The sequence below is a fragment of the Rhinolophus sinicus genome, linkage group LG09, assembly GCF_036562045.2.
Source record: "Rhinolophus sinicus isolate RSC01 linkage group LG09, ASM3656204v1, whole genome shotgun sequence".
NCBI lineage: Eukaryota > Metazoa > Chordata > Mammalia > Chiroptera > Rhinolophidae > Rhinolophus > Rhinolophus sinicus.
Window position 1 is genome coordinate 50,791,822 of NC_133758.1, and position 17,658 is coordinate 50,809,479.

The following is a 17,658-nucleotide window of genomic DNA, read 5'->3' on the forward strand; positions in this document are numbered from 1 at the left end:
GTGTCTCACATTCTGTACCTGAGTCTTTTCTTGTTAATTAAAGGAAATGTCCTATGTAAACTTATTTCTTTAGTGGAAATATTATTTTTGGACCTAGGGGAAAGTTAATATATGATTGTGTTCTATTATTGTCTTTACTTCCTTCTCTGTTACGTTTGCCGCCTTTGAATTGTCCAACTCTTTGCCAGTCCATGCTTGGTTTAATCCAGTGTTCTGCCATCTATGGTTAGGCGAACCCGGAAATCACAGGATTTCTGTCTGAATAATAGTTGAATTGCTTTTGGGAGGCGGTGAGGGTGGAGAACGGAGGAATGGGGGGAGGAGCAACAGGGCAAAGAAAAATGAAATGAGGTGGGGAGGGTAATCAAATGGATTCCTTTCAAAACAATTGAGTATGGTCAGTCAGCATAGCATCATAAGCAGCTTTCTGGAACTAATGTTATGGCTGGAGTTTCTAAATTAGTAAAGAATGAAAAGGAGGATACAGTTGACTCATTTGTACAGATTATATGACTCATTTGTACAGAATGAAAACATGTTTATGAAGGTCCACACTTAATGAAAGCTGGGATCCGGCTTGATTCAGACAAAAGTGAAAGGCAGTAAGTTAATGGTACATTAACTCTCCAGATGTAAGCCAACAGACTGTCGTTACATTAACTCTCCAAATGTATGCCAACAGAGTATCGTAGAAAGGATACACAACTCAGGAGATCAGGGTTATGGTCCTGGTTCTTCCACTGACTGTTATGTGTGACCTTAGGCATGTGAGTAACCTAACCTTTGGATCTCCATTTTTTATTCCTTTCCTGAAATAGAATGGGCACGTGTAGGGTAGTAGACCAAATCTCTTAAGATCTTTTACTTCTGTAAGTTGATTCTGTTGTTTTTAGTTATAGATCTTAAAGTATTTCCATATGAAAAATTTCTTAAATTTTGTGATTTACTAAATTTTCTTAAAATTTTAGGGAAGACATATAAGGAATTTGCATAAGACAGTGGTGCATAATGGAGCTGGAGGAGCTTTATTTGTGGTAAGTAATTACTTAGATTTCTTTAGAATGAAAAAACTTGGAAATTTGGGTAAATCTGTTGTAATAATCCAGAAATATCTTAAATACCATTGTCTTTGGTGTATCCTGGCCATTGTGGAAATTTAAGTATAGCTAAATGAATTTACTGCATTTCAAAAGATGTGTGGTTTCAGCTGAACATCTCAAGTTTAAATTGATACCAGGGCAACTCTGGGAATAAGAATTTAGATTATTATTTGGTGAAATTACTGTGAGCCCTAATCTGATTTTACATTTTGGGTTCTTAAAAATTAGTCATGTTGGCTCACTGAAGATTCTGAGGCTGCAACTTGGGGAATTCCAAAATGGCACTAGTTTGAAACTCATAGATTTTAGCAATAGAGTGTATACATTGGTAGTTGGCCTTTGTATTTTTGGTTTTCAGGGTTTAACTATAGGGAGAGGTCAGTGAGTTCATGCACAGCTTAAATGCACAATTCAGAAAGGATAAGATAATGTGTCCCCTTTCTCTGATAAGGTACAGTGTTCAGGGATTAATCTGGTGGTGTTTAAAGGCAATTTAGTGGACTTTTATGATTTAGAGTTAGTGGTACAGTTTTATAAACTGAGTTATTTCCAGGCTGAATCTTAACAAGTAAGTTAGCCGTACTATTGATAGACTCCTGCTTTATATTTTATCATCTTTGTCTAAAAACATCAGATTTGCCACATATTTGAGATCATTGTCCAAAATTTCCATTTTCTTTCCTCTTTTATGTCTTTAAAAAAAGAACTCTTGAGAGTTAACACACTGAGGGATTCAGTTCCATGTTCACTATATATACAAAACATTAATCGGTGTAAGTGTTAATCTCAATGTGACTCATTTGATTTCCTGTTGACATGCCATTTCTTGTCAGTTTTTAAAGAGGGCCTACTCTTTTATGGAGAAAAAAATAAAGCTTCTTGCTGTTGGCTAGTTTCTGTAATGTGGAGAAGATATGCTGCTTTTGTCCCTTTCCTAAAGTACTGAGTCCCTTTGACGATTTGATACACTCTCTTTTGGAAAAATGTGCATATGTTCACACTCAAAATTGTCTTAAATTTCCTAAGGCTTCCAATAATTCATAATGTTTTGGTAATTACATTAGCAGATCCTGTCCTATAATCAAGTTGGGTAACCCTTTGTTTTTTGGTCCTAAAGCTACTTCTCTCATTAAATGGTGATTTCTAAAATTTTGAATTCTGCTAACATTACTTTGGTAATCATACTCATCAAATGTGTATTTAAAAATTAGTTTAGTCATTCTTTTTGATGCAAGGATAGATTGATATATATCATGTTGAAAATAAAATGAAAAGATTAAACGATCAGTAATAGTATAGTAATGTGCAAAGTTATTCACCTTTTGAAGGAATTTTGATAATTTTGGAAAACATTTTTTTCCCTTTGTATAGCACAGAGATACACCTGAGAATAACCCAGATACTCCATTTGATTTCACACCAGAAAACTATAAGGTATGACTAAATTATAATTAATGCACAAAATATTTATCTATCTTCCAGATGTATAAAAACAGGTGCTTTTTCTTTGATACAGAGGATAGAGGCGATTGTGAAAAACTATCCAGAAGGGCATAAAGCAGCAGCTGTACTTCCAGTTCTGGATTTAGCCCAAAGACAGAATGGATGGCTGCCCATCTCCGCGATGAATAAGGTACTGAATTCATTTTTTCCTTGGTTCAAAAAGAGAAGAGATTGTGTACGGTAACTTCCTTACGTAGAAATTCCTCTGACAGTCACTATATATATATATATATATATATATATATATGTCAGAATATAAGAGTTTGAAGTCCTTTAATCATTCATGTTTCTTCAAATTGCATTTGTGCTTTTGTTGGTTCCCTTAATAATTCAGAGAACTGAAAGGGAAGAGTTTTTTTTATCCTTGCAGGAAATAGTAAAAGCATTATAGTGAAAGAGGTTTTCTTCCCACCCCCTGCCCCTGCCCCACCCTCCTTTCAAGAGAAATGACCATAATAAAGATAAAAGATCCCCGATGTGTATAATTTGCTGTCAAGATATTCTGAAAATTAATGTGTGATTTAAACACTAGAATTACGAGGAAAAAGGATCTGCTCACAGCTAATGTGAATCTTTTTGATATTTTGCATCTTTGGTTACCACCTTTAACAAAAATTTATATATTACATGGCATACAACAATTGATTATGGCACCTTGGAATCAACAACCTACATAAATGTTATGGGTGACCCATTTAAGTGAAGTTAGTCTATTCATACATCTTTATGATTCATTTTTTTCTAATTGTGTTTTCAGCCGTAATCCAAATATCAAGTTTAGTCATATTCTATTAATATAACTACATTTGTATGGTATTATGTTACAGTGTATAATTTACAAAGTGATATACAAAATCATACATTATTTGATTCTTAGGCGAATCACACAATTAATAAGTCAATGTGATATAATGAAAAATATATTTGACTTCGAGCTAAGAGATCTGATTTTTCTCTGGACCTACTTCCTCATCTGCATTGAAGATTGTGAACTAGGGAGATCTCTTCTAATTGGTATGCTTTCTAAGAGATAAGAGCTGGGAACCATTTCCAATTCAGTGTGTTTTCTACTTGACTGACTTTCTAAATTTTGACTTCATTTTCTAAATTTTATTTGGTCTGTCAGCCTAGACCATTATCAAGTTAATCTTTCACAGGTGAGCTGTTATTGGATGTCTTTTGAGAATACATTTCCTTTAGGTTCCCTGATATGAGAAAGGTCAACATATTTGTCATCTGAAATGCTGTTTAATGAGCTCTTCTTCCATGTCAAAACATGGATATATGCATAATTTTTAAGAATGCCAGATATCAAATCTTAAGACCTGATTAATGATATTTGATCACCTGGACCAGCCTTAGCAAACAGCTAAAATAACGTTGTTTTCCCACAGTTGCCCTGACAAAGAGAGTTGTGCTCAGATAATGAATCCCTTGGTCTTGAACCTCCCCCCCCTCCCCCCCCCCACGCCCCCCATTGAATGTCAAAACAAATATTTTCTGTAAATACCTTGATGTGAAAGGTAGGGAAGTACTGGTCTATAAGATCAGCTTTTGTGAAGAATGCTGCAATAGGAAATGGTGTGTGTGTGTGTGTGTGTGTGTGTGTGTGTGTGTGTGTGTGTGTGTGTGTGTGTTTATAGCTATGTACACCAATATAGGCTAGTAGGTAAACTTTGATTCTCAACCATTTTCTGTCATCATACCTTTTGCACGCACTATATATCACCAGTAACATCAAGGCTGTTTTGAAAAATTGGTGAAAAGTTGAAAAGTATAATTTAATTTATTGGAGTTTGGCCACCAAATTTTTGTCAGTTAGAAATTTTAAATTACAAAATATAAGAATTGGAATGATCAAAGTAGAAATTCTTAATAGTGAAAGATTTAAAGATTTAGAGAAAAAGATCTTTTTGCATAGACAAGTGGGGTAACCATTAGCCTCTGGGCTCTGTGTGGTTTAAGTGTAAGATGTCTGCAAAAATGAAGGACTTGTTTGTACCTTGTAAATATCAAATACAGGTATATTTGCTGCTTTTGAAGAACTTTTCTGCCTTTACCAAATGGAAGCAATGTTGAAATATGATTTTTATAACATACCTAAAGCTCAGTTAAAGATTGTAATTGTGTTATTTAAAAATTTTCTAATTTTTTAGGTTGCAGAAGTATTACAAGTACCTCCAATGAGAGTATATGAAGTAGCAACATTTTATACAATGTATAATCGAAAGCCAGTTGGGAAGTATCACATTCAGGTCTGCACTACTACACCTTGCATGCTTCGAAACTCTGACAGCATACTGGAGGCCATTCAGAAAAAACTTGGTATGGGACACATTGTATTTATAACTTTTATGAAAATTAGAATTGTCTTTCTAGAGTTGACCTATTTCTACTTAAATTTTCCAACTTTTGCCATCTTACGGGACCTGTATTTCATGAGTAAATTTTTGTCTTACTGTTTGTCTATCTTTATTTCTTATTTTGTATTCTTTAGTTCTCAACCTCAAAAGCTGAATTTTTCACCTTTTTTTTTTCTAGTCATGTTTGTTTGAAAAGCTTCTAGGAGTTTTAAAGTTTTCATTGTTTAGAAAATTAAGTTTATACTCATTGTGATATCTTGTGGTATGTAAAAAAGTGACTATATTGTCCTTGTGTTATTCCAAACTAGCCTTGGGAAAAATAAGATCTGAGAACAATAAGAATGCTTCAGGAAGGGAAATTTGAAATATGATGTTATTATAGTAGAATTTACAAAATTAAAAGGGTATTTTTCCACAGAAAACTGCTATTGCATTTATAACTATATACATATATATCAAATGAAGTGAAAGGAGGTGTTTTTAAAAAAATTTTGTTGTTAACTGAATATAAAGTACTTGCATGTTGTAAATATAGTTGGGCAATATTGAAGTATATAAAACAGAAAGCTGAAGTTTGTTCAGAATCCCACACCCTACCTTCAAGGTACAAATTTTGATAATAGTTGAGTATATCAGTTTTAGGTTTCACATTATTTTAATTATTTTCATTATTAAATACTTAAATACATCTGTGTTTGCTTTATGTACTTTATTTTGGCTACAACATGCTTGTCTGCCTCATTTTTCTATTATAACTTTATTCTGCAGTTACTTTCATGTGTACCTACCTTTGCATACTTATCCTATTGTATACTGAAATTGTTTATAGGAAGTAGAATTGCTGGGTCAGATTTTTACTATATTTTGCCAAAATGTCTTCCCTAAAGATTGGAGCGTAGTTGTTTTCCTCACAGTCTTAATGTTTGACATTAGCAGTTTTCTGAGTTTTTGCCAGTCTGGTAGTATGACTTATTTTAGTAGGTTAATTATCACAATCAAAATGAAAATTATATAGCCTGAAGCACTGCTGTATGACAACAAACACTGATGAGTCTCCTGAAATTTGGTTTTTAAAGGAACAAATTCACTTGAGAAATCCTTGAATGTTCTAGTGTAATTATACAGAGTTGTTTTACTTAAAAAATTTAATGCTTCTAAATACTTTTTGTATACTTCTATAATATGTTGGGTGTGTTTTCTTTTTTCTTCTAAACCATTGCTATTAAAATATAACCTGGTTCTCATGGTGATCATTTATATTTTTAGGAATAAAGGTTGGGGAGACTACATCTGACAAACTTTTCACTCTTATAGAGGTGGAATGTTTAGGGGCCTGTGTAAACGCACCAATGGTTCAAATAAATGACAACTACTATGTGAGTATTTCACTTAATATAAAGTTGTATGATGTCATATTTAACATCTTTGGTTTCCCATTTTGTACAAGTTGGTTTCTGAATTAACTCATGTAGAGGAATATGGATATATTCTTCTAAATATGACATACATATCCAGAAGGTTCTTTTTTTTTTCTGGTTTCCAAAGTTTATTAAAAATCAAATAGAAAACTTTTCATAAAAATATGTTAGTTTTAGCTTCCACATTATTGTCCACCAGAAGATTTTTTTAAAAAATTATCTTTAAACATTTTTGCATTTAATTGCAGGAGATACTGATACGTTTTTAAAACATTTAAATTATGAAAAATGTAATAATTTACATATAAATACAGAAAATAACCGCCAAGACTTCACAGTAATAACGTTTTCCCACACTTAAGTAAATTTATTACTATTATTATTTGTAGAAATAAGCTACAGATGTAGTAGGTAAACCATTCCCACCCCTACCAAAAATAATAATTATTATTATTTGTAGAAATAAGTTAGATGTAGTAGGTAAACTATTCCCACTCCTACCAAAAGTCTTATTCCTTTCCAGTCATTCTCAGACGTTACCACTATCATAAATTTAGTGTGTATTCTTCCTGTACATGTTTTTAAACTTTTCAAATACATGTATCCAGCCATGCTAATATGTAATACTATATTGCTTGTTCTAAAAATTTTAGAAACAGTATCATACCTCTCTCTAAGTACTGTTTTAGCCAGATCTCACAAGTTTTGATTAATATTTTCATGATTAGGTCTAAATATTTTTAAATTTGCATTTTGACCTATGTTTTTTAGAAGTGTTCTTAATATCCAGGTGTCTGGAGTTTTCTTTTTTCCAATTGTCTGCTACCCTAATTATATTATGGTTTTCATTCACAGTATCTTGTTAACTCATACTTCTTAGAAATTTGTTTATGGAAATTTTTTGAGACCTGTATTAAAGGTGGATTCTTCAAGAAGGGATTTGTTTTGCTCCTCTCTTTGCTCCTGGAAATGCTACAGGCCCCAAAGAAAGCACCTCTCCTTACACCTTCCCCATCTCCCTCAATGCGTAAGATTCCAGGCTAGCAGTTTTTTGAGGGACAGTTTAATAGCTAGTTACCCATATATTGAGGGTATAGCTTTTTGGAGTCTTAATTTCATGTGATTTGGATGTCTCTTGTGGCCTGGGGCTTTGAGCCGTGCCCCTCTATGCTATGAAACCCTGAGGTCAAGTTTGCTTGGTATTCCACTTCTTTACCTGGGTTCAGTTTTGGTCTCTGGGTACTTTTTTGTCTGCATTGTGTATTGGTGCAATTTAAAAAAATTTTTTCGTTTTTTATTTTACCTAGTATTTGTAGTTGTTACAACAGAAAGTTCAATCAGGTTAGTTACTCTGCCATAATGCCTCAAATGGATATGTACAAGATTTTTTTCTGTGTTTTTTTTTTGTTTGTTTGTTCTTTGAGTTGAAATTTGATTTCTTTGGCCTTTTAGATTTCTAAGGTATTTTCATTCTCTGTAGTGATTTTCTTCATTTTAATGATCAGTAATTTAAATTTCTTACCTTACCTATTTCCCATACTTAAAAAAAGTGTCCTTTAAAAATATGGCAACAGCTTTCCCTTTTCCCACATTTTTGTAATTTACCCATAATAATGAAGATCTCGATTTAAGCAGGAATTAGACAGTCAAGGCTTTGTATGAAGCATTGTAAGTCTAAATATAATAGCGTACAGATTCATCCAAGAACTGAAAATTCTTTAAGTTAGTAATGGTATGGTTTTTGGCAAGGCAATTAACTTACAGATCTCAGTTGATGAGTGGATAAAATGAAATAGTTACAAACTTTTGATTGGATCGTGCTTAGGAAAAAAACAGCTATCAGTTTTGAGGATGGTTAGACAGATTTGAATATAGACTTAACATTTGATTTTATTAAGGAATTATTGTTAATTAGGTGTGGTGATGGAATTATATTATTTAAGAGAATTTTCTTATTCTTAGGAGGTGCCTGGCGAAGTATTAAGGGTGAAGTGTCAGGATGTTTGCCGCTTGCTTTCAAATGGTACAGCCAAAAAAAAGCACATATTTGTACATAATGTAAATAAGGCAAATTAAAAATTGTTGAATCTAGGTGATAGGAATATGGGTGTATTTATGTATAGTTTTCAAATCCTCATAATAAAGAGTTGGGGGAGGAATAATATCATTAGATGAGTTTAAAGATTTCTTTTAGCTATGAAGTTCTGAACGTCTGTTAAACCCTAAGCAGTTTGAAAGCAGTTTTTATTTTTATAAATGTCTAATTATTCAACAAATATTAAAGGCCTTTTAAGTGGCTAGTCAGTGAAGTATTGAATTATGATTTCTCTAACATAATACTAAGGTCCTATAAAACATTTTGTTACATACTTAACAGTTTTGGATGGGGAGAGGGGATATAATGTAGTCTAGGCATTTTTCTCTTAGTTTAATCTTGCTCATTCTGTTTTGATTGTCTTTTGATTAAACCTAGGTTGCAGCAGCTAGTCACACAAGGGTGTGAGTTTATGTGTTTTAATTGTATTTGTTATTTTAAATAACAACCCTTTCTTGAGGTAAAAAGTTTACACCAGTGCACAGTGTATAAAATATAGGGGCTGTTCTGGTTGAAAATGGGGATCAGAGGCTCAGGATCATTAAAATAAATGTGTCAAAAAGAATTTTTTTAACCATTTTCTTCAAAATTTAAGTGAATTTTGAAACGGTGAATTTCACCTGGGAAAGAAAAAAGATACCGCTCGGGTATTAGACCTTTAGGTTAGGGATGGATATTAGGCATCTACTTTTAAGTTAGCTGGTGCTAACTTCTATTTTTCCACCTCAGTGTTTCTTCAAAGACATAGCATTTGTTGAACATGTACCACAGCACTGTTCTATTTTATATATTTTCTCATTTAATCTTCAGAAAAACTCTGACGTAGGTTTACAAATGAAGAAACAAACTTAAAGAGGATAAGTAACTTGTCTAAGATCACTGGCTAGTAAGTGTTAGGGTCAGGACTCAAATGCAAAACTGTTTCACTTCAAAGCACTGTGTTTTACCTCTTCAGCTACTGCTCTGAATATTGCATTTAGCAGTATACTATATATGGGAGTTATTCAGTTGCTGCTACCTTGGTTACTAACTTCTGAGTTGATAGAGATAATAAACCAAGTGATATTACGGATTTACACAGATTTTAATAGTAGATTAAATTTTAATCTGACTATTTTAATATTTTTTTTGCAGGAGGATCTGACACCTAAGGATATTGAGGAGATTATTGATGAGCTCAAGGCTGGCAAAATTCCAAAACCTGGGCCAAGGTATGCTTTTATTTCTGTATAATGAATTATAATGGTTTAACCTAACGTAGTCTTTCACATGAACTCACTTTTTAAAACTTTATAGCCTAAGTTCCCACATGTTGTGAGGAGCCTTGGATAGTATCCAAACCAGTCTGTCACCTCAAGCAAAAATTTTTTTTTCCTCTCTGACACTCTCCCAGATAGTCATCTGGTATCTACTTGAATGTTTATAAAGAAGGGAAATTTACTACATATATAAATCTATTCCATTGTTTAAAAGTTCACATTGCCAGAATATTGACCCAAAGTCTATCTTCTTCTAATTTCCGACTAAAGGTCTAATTTGGCCCTTTGAACCAACATACAATAATACACTTCCAAATGACAGCTCTTCAGTTACTTGAAGTAGTTATCTTGTCTTCTCCATATTTTTTTCTCAGATTTAATATCCACAGTCGTTTCACTCTTTTTCCTTATATGACAAAGTTTTGGTCTCCTCCTTTGCAGGTTTTGTAGTTGGCTAATGACTTTCTTAATGTGATATACTTAAACTAATCACAGTATTTGAGAGATGTGCTTAGCATTGTGGGACTGTCTCCTTTGTTCCAGACATTTTGATGGTAATAATGCAGCCTAATTACATCAACTCTCACTTCAGGTACATTACACCATTAATTGCACATATAGTCCGTTAGAATGCCTAGATATTTTTCAGCTTAAACCCTGTTTATCCATTTTTCTTTCCTCCTGCAGTTGTTTCATACTAATGACTTTTCTTTGAATTATGAAACTGAACTTTTGCTGCTAAACAAACCCCGGTTTCATATCTAAGTGTTCACATTACTCAAAACTCTCTCTTAACACCAGGAAATGTTTGCATGGTTGTATACAATTGTAATCCTTTTGTGAGTATTTCTTTTTTTTCTTATATCGTATAAAATTTCTTCCTTTCAACATAGATTTTAATAGTCTTATGGTATTCTAATATATTAAAAGAACTATGATGTGCTTTTTATTCCCATTTTAAGATACATTTTCCTACTTTTTGTTATAAATAACAATTCCCTGAAGGTGAATTACTAAATCAGAGATTATGGAGTGGTTCTGTAGTCTGCACTCTAAAAGTATTCACTTGTTATTCTGGCAGACTAATAACACTACCTAATAAGAAAAAGAGGTCAGTTGGGGGTAACTGAAGTTTAGTAAAGGCAAGCTGGCCCCTATTGACTATTACTTTTTTTTCTAGGAAACATACACTACTTTTAAGACTTTAAATTGAATTTGCTTAAAGAAGTTTGGCATTTTGTTCCTAGTTCCTCACTTTCGTGGGCTACACTTATATTTTGAGGGTAAAACATTTCCATTGTGAAAAATCATTCCTCTTTATGGAGGCTATTTAAGTGAAGCGTTTTGTCATTTAACATTACAATATCTTTCTTAGCCACTGGTCCTATCCCTTACTAAGTCTTGCTTCAAATGTAAGCACCCTCCACCCCTGCAAAACAAAGTCCATAATATTTTCCACAAACTTCAGCTTGTTTTTAGGACTCAGCTATGATTTTTTGTTTTGTTTTTAAATTTTTTATTGGGGTATATTGGGGAACAGTGTGATTTTCCAGGACCCATCAGCTCCAAGTCGTCATTGTTTTCAATCTAGTTGTGAGCACAGCCCACTGGCCCATGTGGGAATCGATCCGGCAACCCTGGTGCTATGGGCACTGCGCTCCAACCAATTGAGCCAACTGGCCGCCCTCAGCTATGTTTTTAAATAAGTTTATACTACTTTTGTATTTGTACTTAAACACATAACTTCTTTCAACTTTTGGGTACTTTAGTTATATTTGTTCACAATATTTCAAGTACAGATTTCCTCATAAAATCCACTTGGTTTCTTTAGATGTCCCCTTTTCTACTGATTACCATGTTTCCCCAAAAATAAGACGTAGCCAGACCATCAGCTCTAATGCATCTTTTGGAGCAAAAATTAATATAAAACCTGATATTATTATATTATATCATAATTATGTTACACCCGGTCTTATGTTAAAATAATGTTAATTTTTGCTCCTACTGTCTAATATTAATTTTTATTTTAAAAGACGCATTAGAGCTGATGGTCTGGCTAGGTCTTATTTTCAGGGAAACACAGTAATTTGTAATTCTGTAGTCATACTTTTGCCATTTAGAACCTACTACTTCCCTTCTATCAATCACAACATTTATCCAACATTAATTGCCTGCCATACAAATAGAAAGATAGTTGCTTTGTGTACTTTATTGCATTCCCTTGCCATTCATTTATTTCACACACATATTTGGGTGTGTGCTACGTGCCAGGCACTATTTTAGGTTGTGCTCACAATTATGAACAAGGTAAAGTTGTCAAATATCATATATTCTAGTGATGGAGACAGACAACTAATGTAATATCTGAGCAATAAATGCTATGAAGAAAAAGCTGGTTTAGGGGATAGAGAATGATTGGGGATACATTTAGTCAGGAGAGGACTGTCTGAAGTGTTAACATTTGAGCTGTGACCTGACTGAAAAGCCCAAAGAAACCATGTAAAGAACTGGAGGAACAATGTTCCAGGGAGGGGAAAAGAGGATATATTAAGGTCTTGGAAGGAAAATAAGATGACAGTATGTTTGCAGTGAGGTGATAAGGAGGAAAGTGGTGGAAGGGGTCAGAGAGGTAGACGGGCACAGATAAAAAGCTGTCTTGGAGTCTTTTCAGTATGGAATGAATATGAGTGATCTTGTTAAAATTATTATCCTAGTTGTTGTGTGGACAGTGCTTTAAAATTTAGTGGATGTTGTGGGGCAGAGGAATGATGAGTGATTTCTAGCTTTTTGGTCTGAGCACCACCTTAGTGGTTCCTTTAAATAAAATGGAGAATATTTGGGGTAGAACAAGTTTGGGGAAGAAAAGTCACATTGTTTTGCACATGTTAAGTTAGACATCCATGATAGATGCTAAAAGGTAGATATGAGCCTGGAGCTTAGGGAATAGAGTAATGCTAGTAATGTGAATTGGGGATTCTTCAGTTGTTATTTATGATGGTGTTTAAAGCCAGAAGTCTGCATGAAATTACCAGGGATAAAATTAGACTTTGTTGTTGTTGTTATTTAATATAGGAGACACTATAACATCATTGTATTTTAACATTAATAAACAAGAACTAAGTACCACAGTTAAGAATTTTTAACATCTGATTATAGTAGGAATGTTGCTTATCAGTAATTGTAAATAGTTCTTCAATGAGATTTTTTTTGTTAGTGTTCTAGGTTTGAGCCAAAAACTAGAATTATTGGTTTCTGAACCTATTTTTATTTCCTACTTATCAACTCTTATTTAAAAAGCAGAAATTTTATTTTTCAATAGTTGCAGAAGGTCCACCAATGGTATATATGAAGATTGTAATTGGAAATGATAATTCTAAAATGTCTTCCCAGCATATGAGAACAACTTTCCCTCCTTCCCCAAGTTAATTTCTTGGATATATACGATAAAATCACTGTGATGATAGTAATACCCAAAATACAGTTATAATTATTCTTTCAATTAACCAAAGCTGGCTAATTCTTTTTTATTTGTATTTTTATACTAAAGCTCTCTGCTCACCTGTTTGAAACAGGTACTTAATGTGAATCTTTGAGTAATAAGAGATATTAAAGTGGTTCAATAGTAACTGATTTCTGAGTAGCACTACGAGGTGTACCCTGGCCAAAATTAGTAAAAGATGATGTCTCTATGTGGTTCAGAACTACTTTTTAATTTTTGGTAAATGATGGCTAGAAAGAAAATACTAAACTGATGACAAGACAGTAGTCTTTATTTTGACATTAATAAACAGATATTTGCGTGCTGAGATTGTTCTTATTTTCAGTTCAAGTACTGAACATGACTTCTAAACTTTTCAAATTACTAATTAATATATAAATTGTTTTTCAGTATGGATTAGCTAAAACTAATTTTAAATCCAATTTGAATTCTTCATGTTTAGTTTCATAAATATATCTTAAATTTTGCAGAATTCTGTGGTGTGCGGATAATATCTGAGGTATAAGAAACATAGGCTACAAAGTATATATAAAAATACATAGGTGGTTGCTGATGGATAATTTTTTTTTATACTAAAAATAGGGGCAGTAGTGGTGAATATAGCTCAGTGATATTAAAAAGATAAGCACTAAGCTTTCATAAAGTAGCTTTTCTTTAAAATGTACTTTCTTTTAAAGCTGTAAGAACTGTACAGAAAAGCCAAGTTTTCTAGAATGCAAATGAATTAAAATGATGAATGTACAAATAGCGTTGGAATGTCTAATTTACCTTTTGAAGTGTGATGAAAAGAACAGGTTAATTGTTTTAAGCATAACATATAAGGGAAATAATTTCTTTTTTATTAAGTGAAGGACCCTAGTGTAAATTGTGGCTATCAGGTGAATGGATAGGGCTTAGATAACTGCCTCTCTGTTAGTGTTCTGAGGCATGTTTACAGATAAAATGAGGGGAAAAGTTAGATGATTAGTAGATTAAATACAATTTGTATAGGCTTTACTGGAAGGTTTTACAGCCTTTATAATATTTTAATATGTATTTTGTGAATGGTGAGGGAAGGAGAAAGTTTGCAGACAGACAACGGATTCCTGGAAGTTCTTTTTTCCCCTCAAATATGACATGGAACTGTCATTTCATGGAACAAACGTCAGAAGACTGGACCAAGATATTCTTAAAATAACTGTCTTACATAAAATTCTATAATACTGTGAAGAGCTCAGGCAGTGTACATGGTTAATTCTTCCATTTATTGTTCCAGAAACTTCGGTTTTTATAATCTTCTTAAAGTGGTCCTTTGTGTTGATAAAGAGGGTAGCTGAGCTTAAACCACAAGAGGGAACCTAGTAAAAGAGGAGGAGATCCTCCAAAATAAATTTCATTATTTCATTTGCTGTCCAAGAGCAGCAGGTGTACCTATAGTACTAGTTAACAAAAGAATTACGAAGCCAAATACTATTTTTTATTAAAGTTAAATGTCATTTTGCGCCACTTAAATCCTACATCAGTTTTAGGCTCTGACAGATAGTACAGTGTCTACTTTTTGATCCGGTTTTCATAGTGACCCTATAATGCAAATGTGTTAACAAATTTCTGACTTTGTAGGCATTCTTTGTTACAATAATCTATTTAGTTATTTGCATTATGTAATATAATAGATTGAAAGATCTTATAAATGATTATGTGGTGTCACTTTCCTGTCCCCTCAACAAAAAAAGATTTCCTAGAGCTCTAAAAACAGACCTATAAGATGGATGACAGAATGTAAAAGGCAAAGCCAGAGGAAATAAAAAGATGTAAATTGAACAAGTTCTTCAGCTAAAATCTGTGGCAGCAAAAAGGTAAATTAACAAAGCCAGGGAATAGGAGGGGTGAAATAGGAGTGGGTTCTGAGCTGAACGCTAGCAACAAAGGTCAGACAGGGCAGAGGTTGAGTGATTACCTGGGAAACTATGTGTGGGGCTGAAACTAGACAGGTTCTTCTACCTCTCCGCTGCTTCTCTTCAGATTCCTACATAAGGACCTGTTCTTGTTTTCTTTGTGGTTATGGTAGCAACTCTGGCCTGGAACCTGTTTTTTGAAAAGTTAATACAGCCTTTAAAAATATAAGTACAAATAGATGTTTTTGTCTTTACTGCTTAATTTCCTCAAGGAATCCAGTTTCTGTTTATTTCCAAATATAGTGTATAAATGTATATTCTCTTCTGTCCACCATGACAGATGTCAATCTAAGTAAAATTCAAATATAAAAATAAATGTAGTGCTTTGGTTTATTAAAACATGTTTTTTAAAATGTCCTCTGTGTTGGGTTATTTTGCTATAGTTTGGCTCTGATCCTTAGGCAGATGCTGAATCCCCCAAGCCTTGCTTTCTGTATCTGTAAAATAAGGACAGTATCACTTGTCTCATGGCATTATTGAGCTCAAATAAGCAAATAATGTATGTACAGTGCTCAAGAAATGGGAACTAGTATTAGTATTATTTTTATATTTTTCATATTTATAGTGAGTTTTGGTATTTGACATGTTAGTTTTCATGTTTACCTTTAAGAAGAGAAAGTCTTGCAGCAGTTGAAATGTTTTGATTAAATAATCTATGCTAGTTCTTGGGGAAAAATAATTATTTAACTGGGCTGTTGTGAGGTAATAATTATATTATTTTTAAGTAAAAATTTATAAATGGTAATCATTAATAGTCAATTTAACATTACTTCCTTTTCTTTTCAGGAGTGGACGCTTCTCTTGTGAGCCAGCTGGGGGTCTTACCTCTTTGACTGAACCACCCAAAGGACCTGGTTTTGGTGTACAAGCAGGCCTTTAATTTATATTCAACTGTAAATATGTCACGGGGGAAATAAAGTGAATCTCCTATCGAAATAAGTTTTTAATATTGTTCATGTCAATCTGTGTACACCTTGGTGGTAACCTAGCAACTTGCAGCTGTAAGTACGTGTCAAAACTTCAGAGCTCCATTTTAAAGTCGTCTGCTCTCTATAGCTAACTATGAAGACATTATTTCGTAATCTAGTTAATAGGTACTCCAACATCACCTGTTTTCAACTGCCAGGTCACTTATATTAATAATACTACGTTATTATGAAATAAAAATTCTGTCAAATTTCAAATACATTTGTTTTCCCATCTTTAGCCATAGCCAAGTCTTAAGTTACCATGATCTTTCTATAAACCTTATTTATATCAGCGTTCCCTTTAAACATTTTTACATTTATAGCACACAATTGTTAATGTATTTCCATTTGGTAAGGGACACTTAAAGCAGACGAGGTGTAAGGAGGATAAGCTGGTTGTCATTTTTAAAGAAGTAAGGTACAGATCTCTTTGACATTATCCTTAGCTATTCTGACACTGCACGTATACAAAAACTAATTTGGGGAAGAAATTGAAAGTACAGTCTGAGTTGGAAAGATCAGTGGATATGCAAAATATACTCCAGTTAAATGCATATTACAACTTAGAAGAAAGCATAAAGCCTTTTGTGTATTTTATCCATTTCAAGAAGCTAGCTATAGTACATTCGTTTTGCAAGTTGAAAAAAAAAAAAATCATAGCCAGCTTGAATGCAAGGATAAATCTAATCCAGTAATTTTAGGGCTTCTCAAAGTCACTGGTTGGCTTTGCTGTTGTGACACTTAGAACTTATGAGACTTTAAAACATTATTTTTAAGAATGTCTTTAAAAATTAGTTTTTACCTTAGATGGGAAACAATAACTAATTTTTTAAGTAGCAGAGAAAGGTAACACAATGAAAATGACTCTTCTACCTTAGAGCCTTGTTGACTTTTCAGTAGGCAACTACTTTTACTAGTTTCTTATCCCTTTTTTTAAGTCTAGACAGATAGACTATTTTCTCTTTGTTAACTGTTAAGCCTTTTATTTCAAATTATGAAAAAACATATTTCTTTAAATTAATGCTACTATTGACTTTTATACAAATATCTTACACTTTGACATTAAAAAAAGTTTTTAACTAGAAGAAAAGTTAGGAGTTCAGATACTGAGTGAAAAAAACAGTCATATATTAAGGATATGCACTGGTTATCAACTTTTGTGTAACATTTTAGAAATAGAAAATTAATTTAAGGTCATTATAGGCATACTGTTATACCATTATCAAAAGATATTCTGTAGTTCTTAAATCATCACTTACATTGTACTGCAGTGGTATATTAGGATTGTGAGTTGACTTAATTTTTTTTTTTGCCCATTTCTCTTGAAAATCCTATTACAATTTTAACACAAAAGGACTGCTTTTAGTGATAGTGTCTCTAACTAGCTTTTAAAAACATCTGGCAAGTAAAATTTCATTACAGTAACCCAAGATGGTTCCAAAATGTATATGAATACTATTAAAATTTTCTTGCCAGTTTCCAGGAACTGGAGCTGACAGCTGTATCCCAGCCTATTTTT

General features: G+C 32.9%; 1 protein-coding gene across 1 annotated transcript in view; it reads left to right on the top strand.

The window, feature by feature from the left end:
- The window catches only part of NDUFV2 (NADH:ubiquinone oxidoreductase core subunit V2), a 32,252-nt gene extending 16,142 nt beyond the window's left edge, over positions 1-16,110 (top strand). The window contains exons 2-8 of the mRNA XM_019712595.2: positions 969-1,034; positions 2,472-2,534; positions 2,617-2,733; positions 4,760-4,928; positions 6,233-6,342; positions 9,614-9,690; positions 15,958-16,110. Of these exons, the coding sequence (XP_019568154.1) occupies positions 969-1,034; positions 2,472-2,534; positions 2,617-2,733; positions 4,760-4,928; positions 6,233-6,342; positions 9,614-9,690; positions 15,958-16,051 (696 nt within the window). The 3' untranslated portion in view covers positions 16,052-16,110. The remainder of the gene's footprint in view (positions 1-968; positions 1,035-2,471; positions 2,535-2,616; positions 2,734-4,759; positions 4,929-6,232; positions 6,343-9,613; positions 9,691-15,957) is intronic.
- The last annotated feature ends 1,548 nt before the right edge of the window (positions 16,111-17,658 follow it).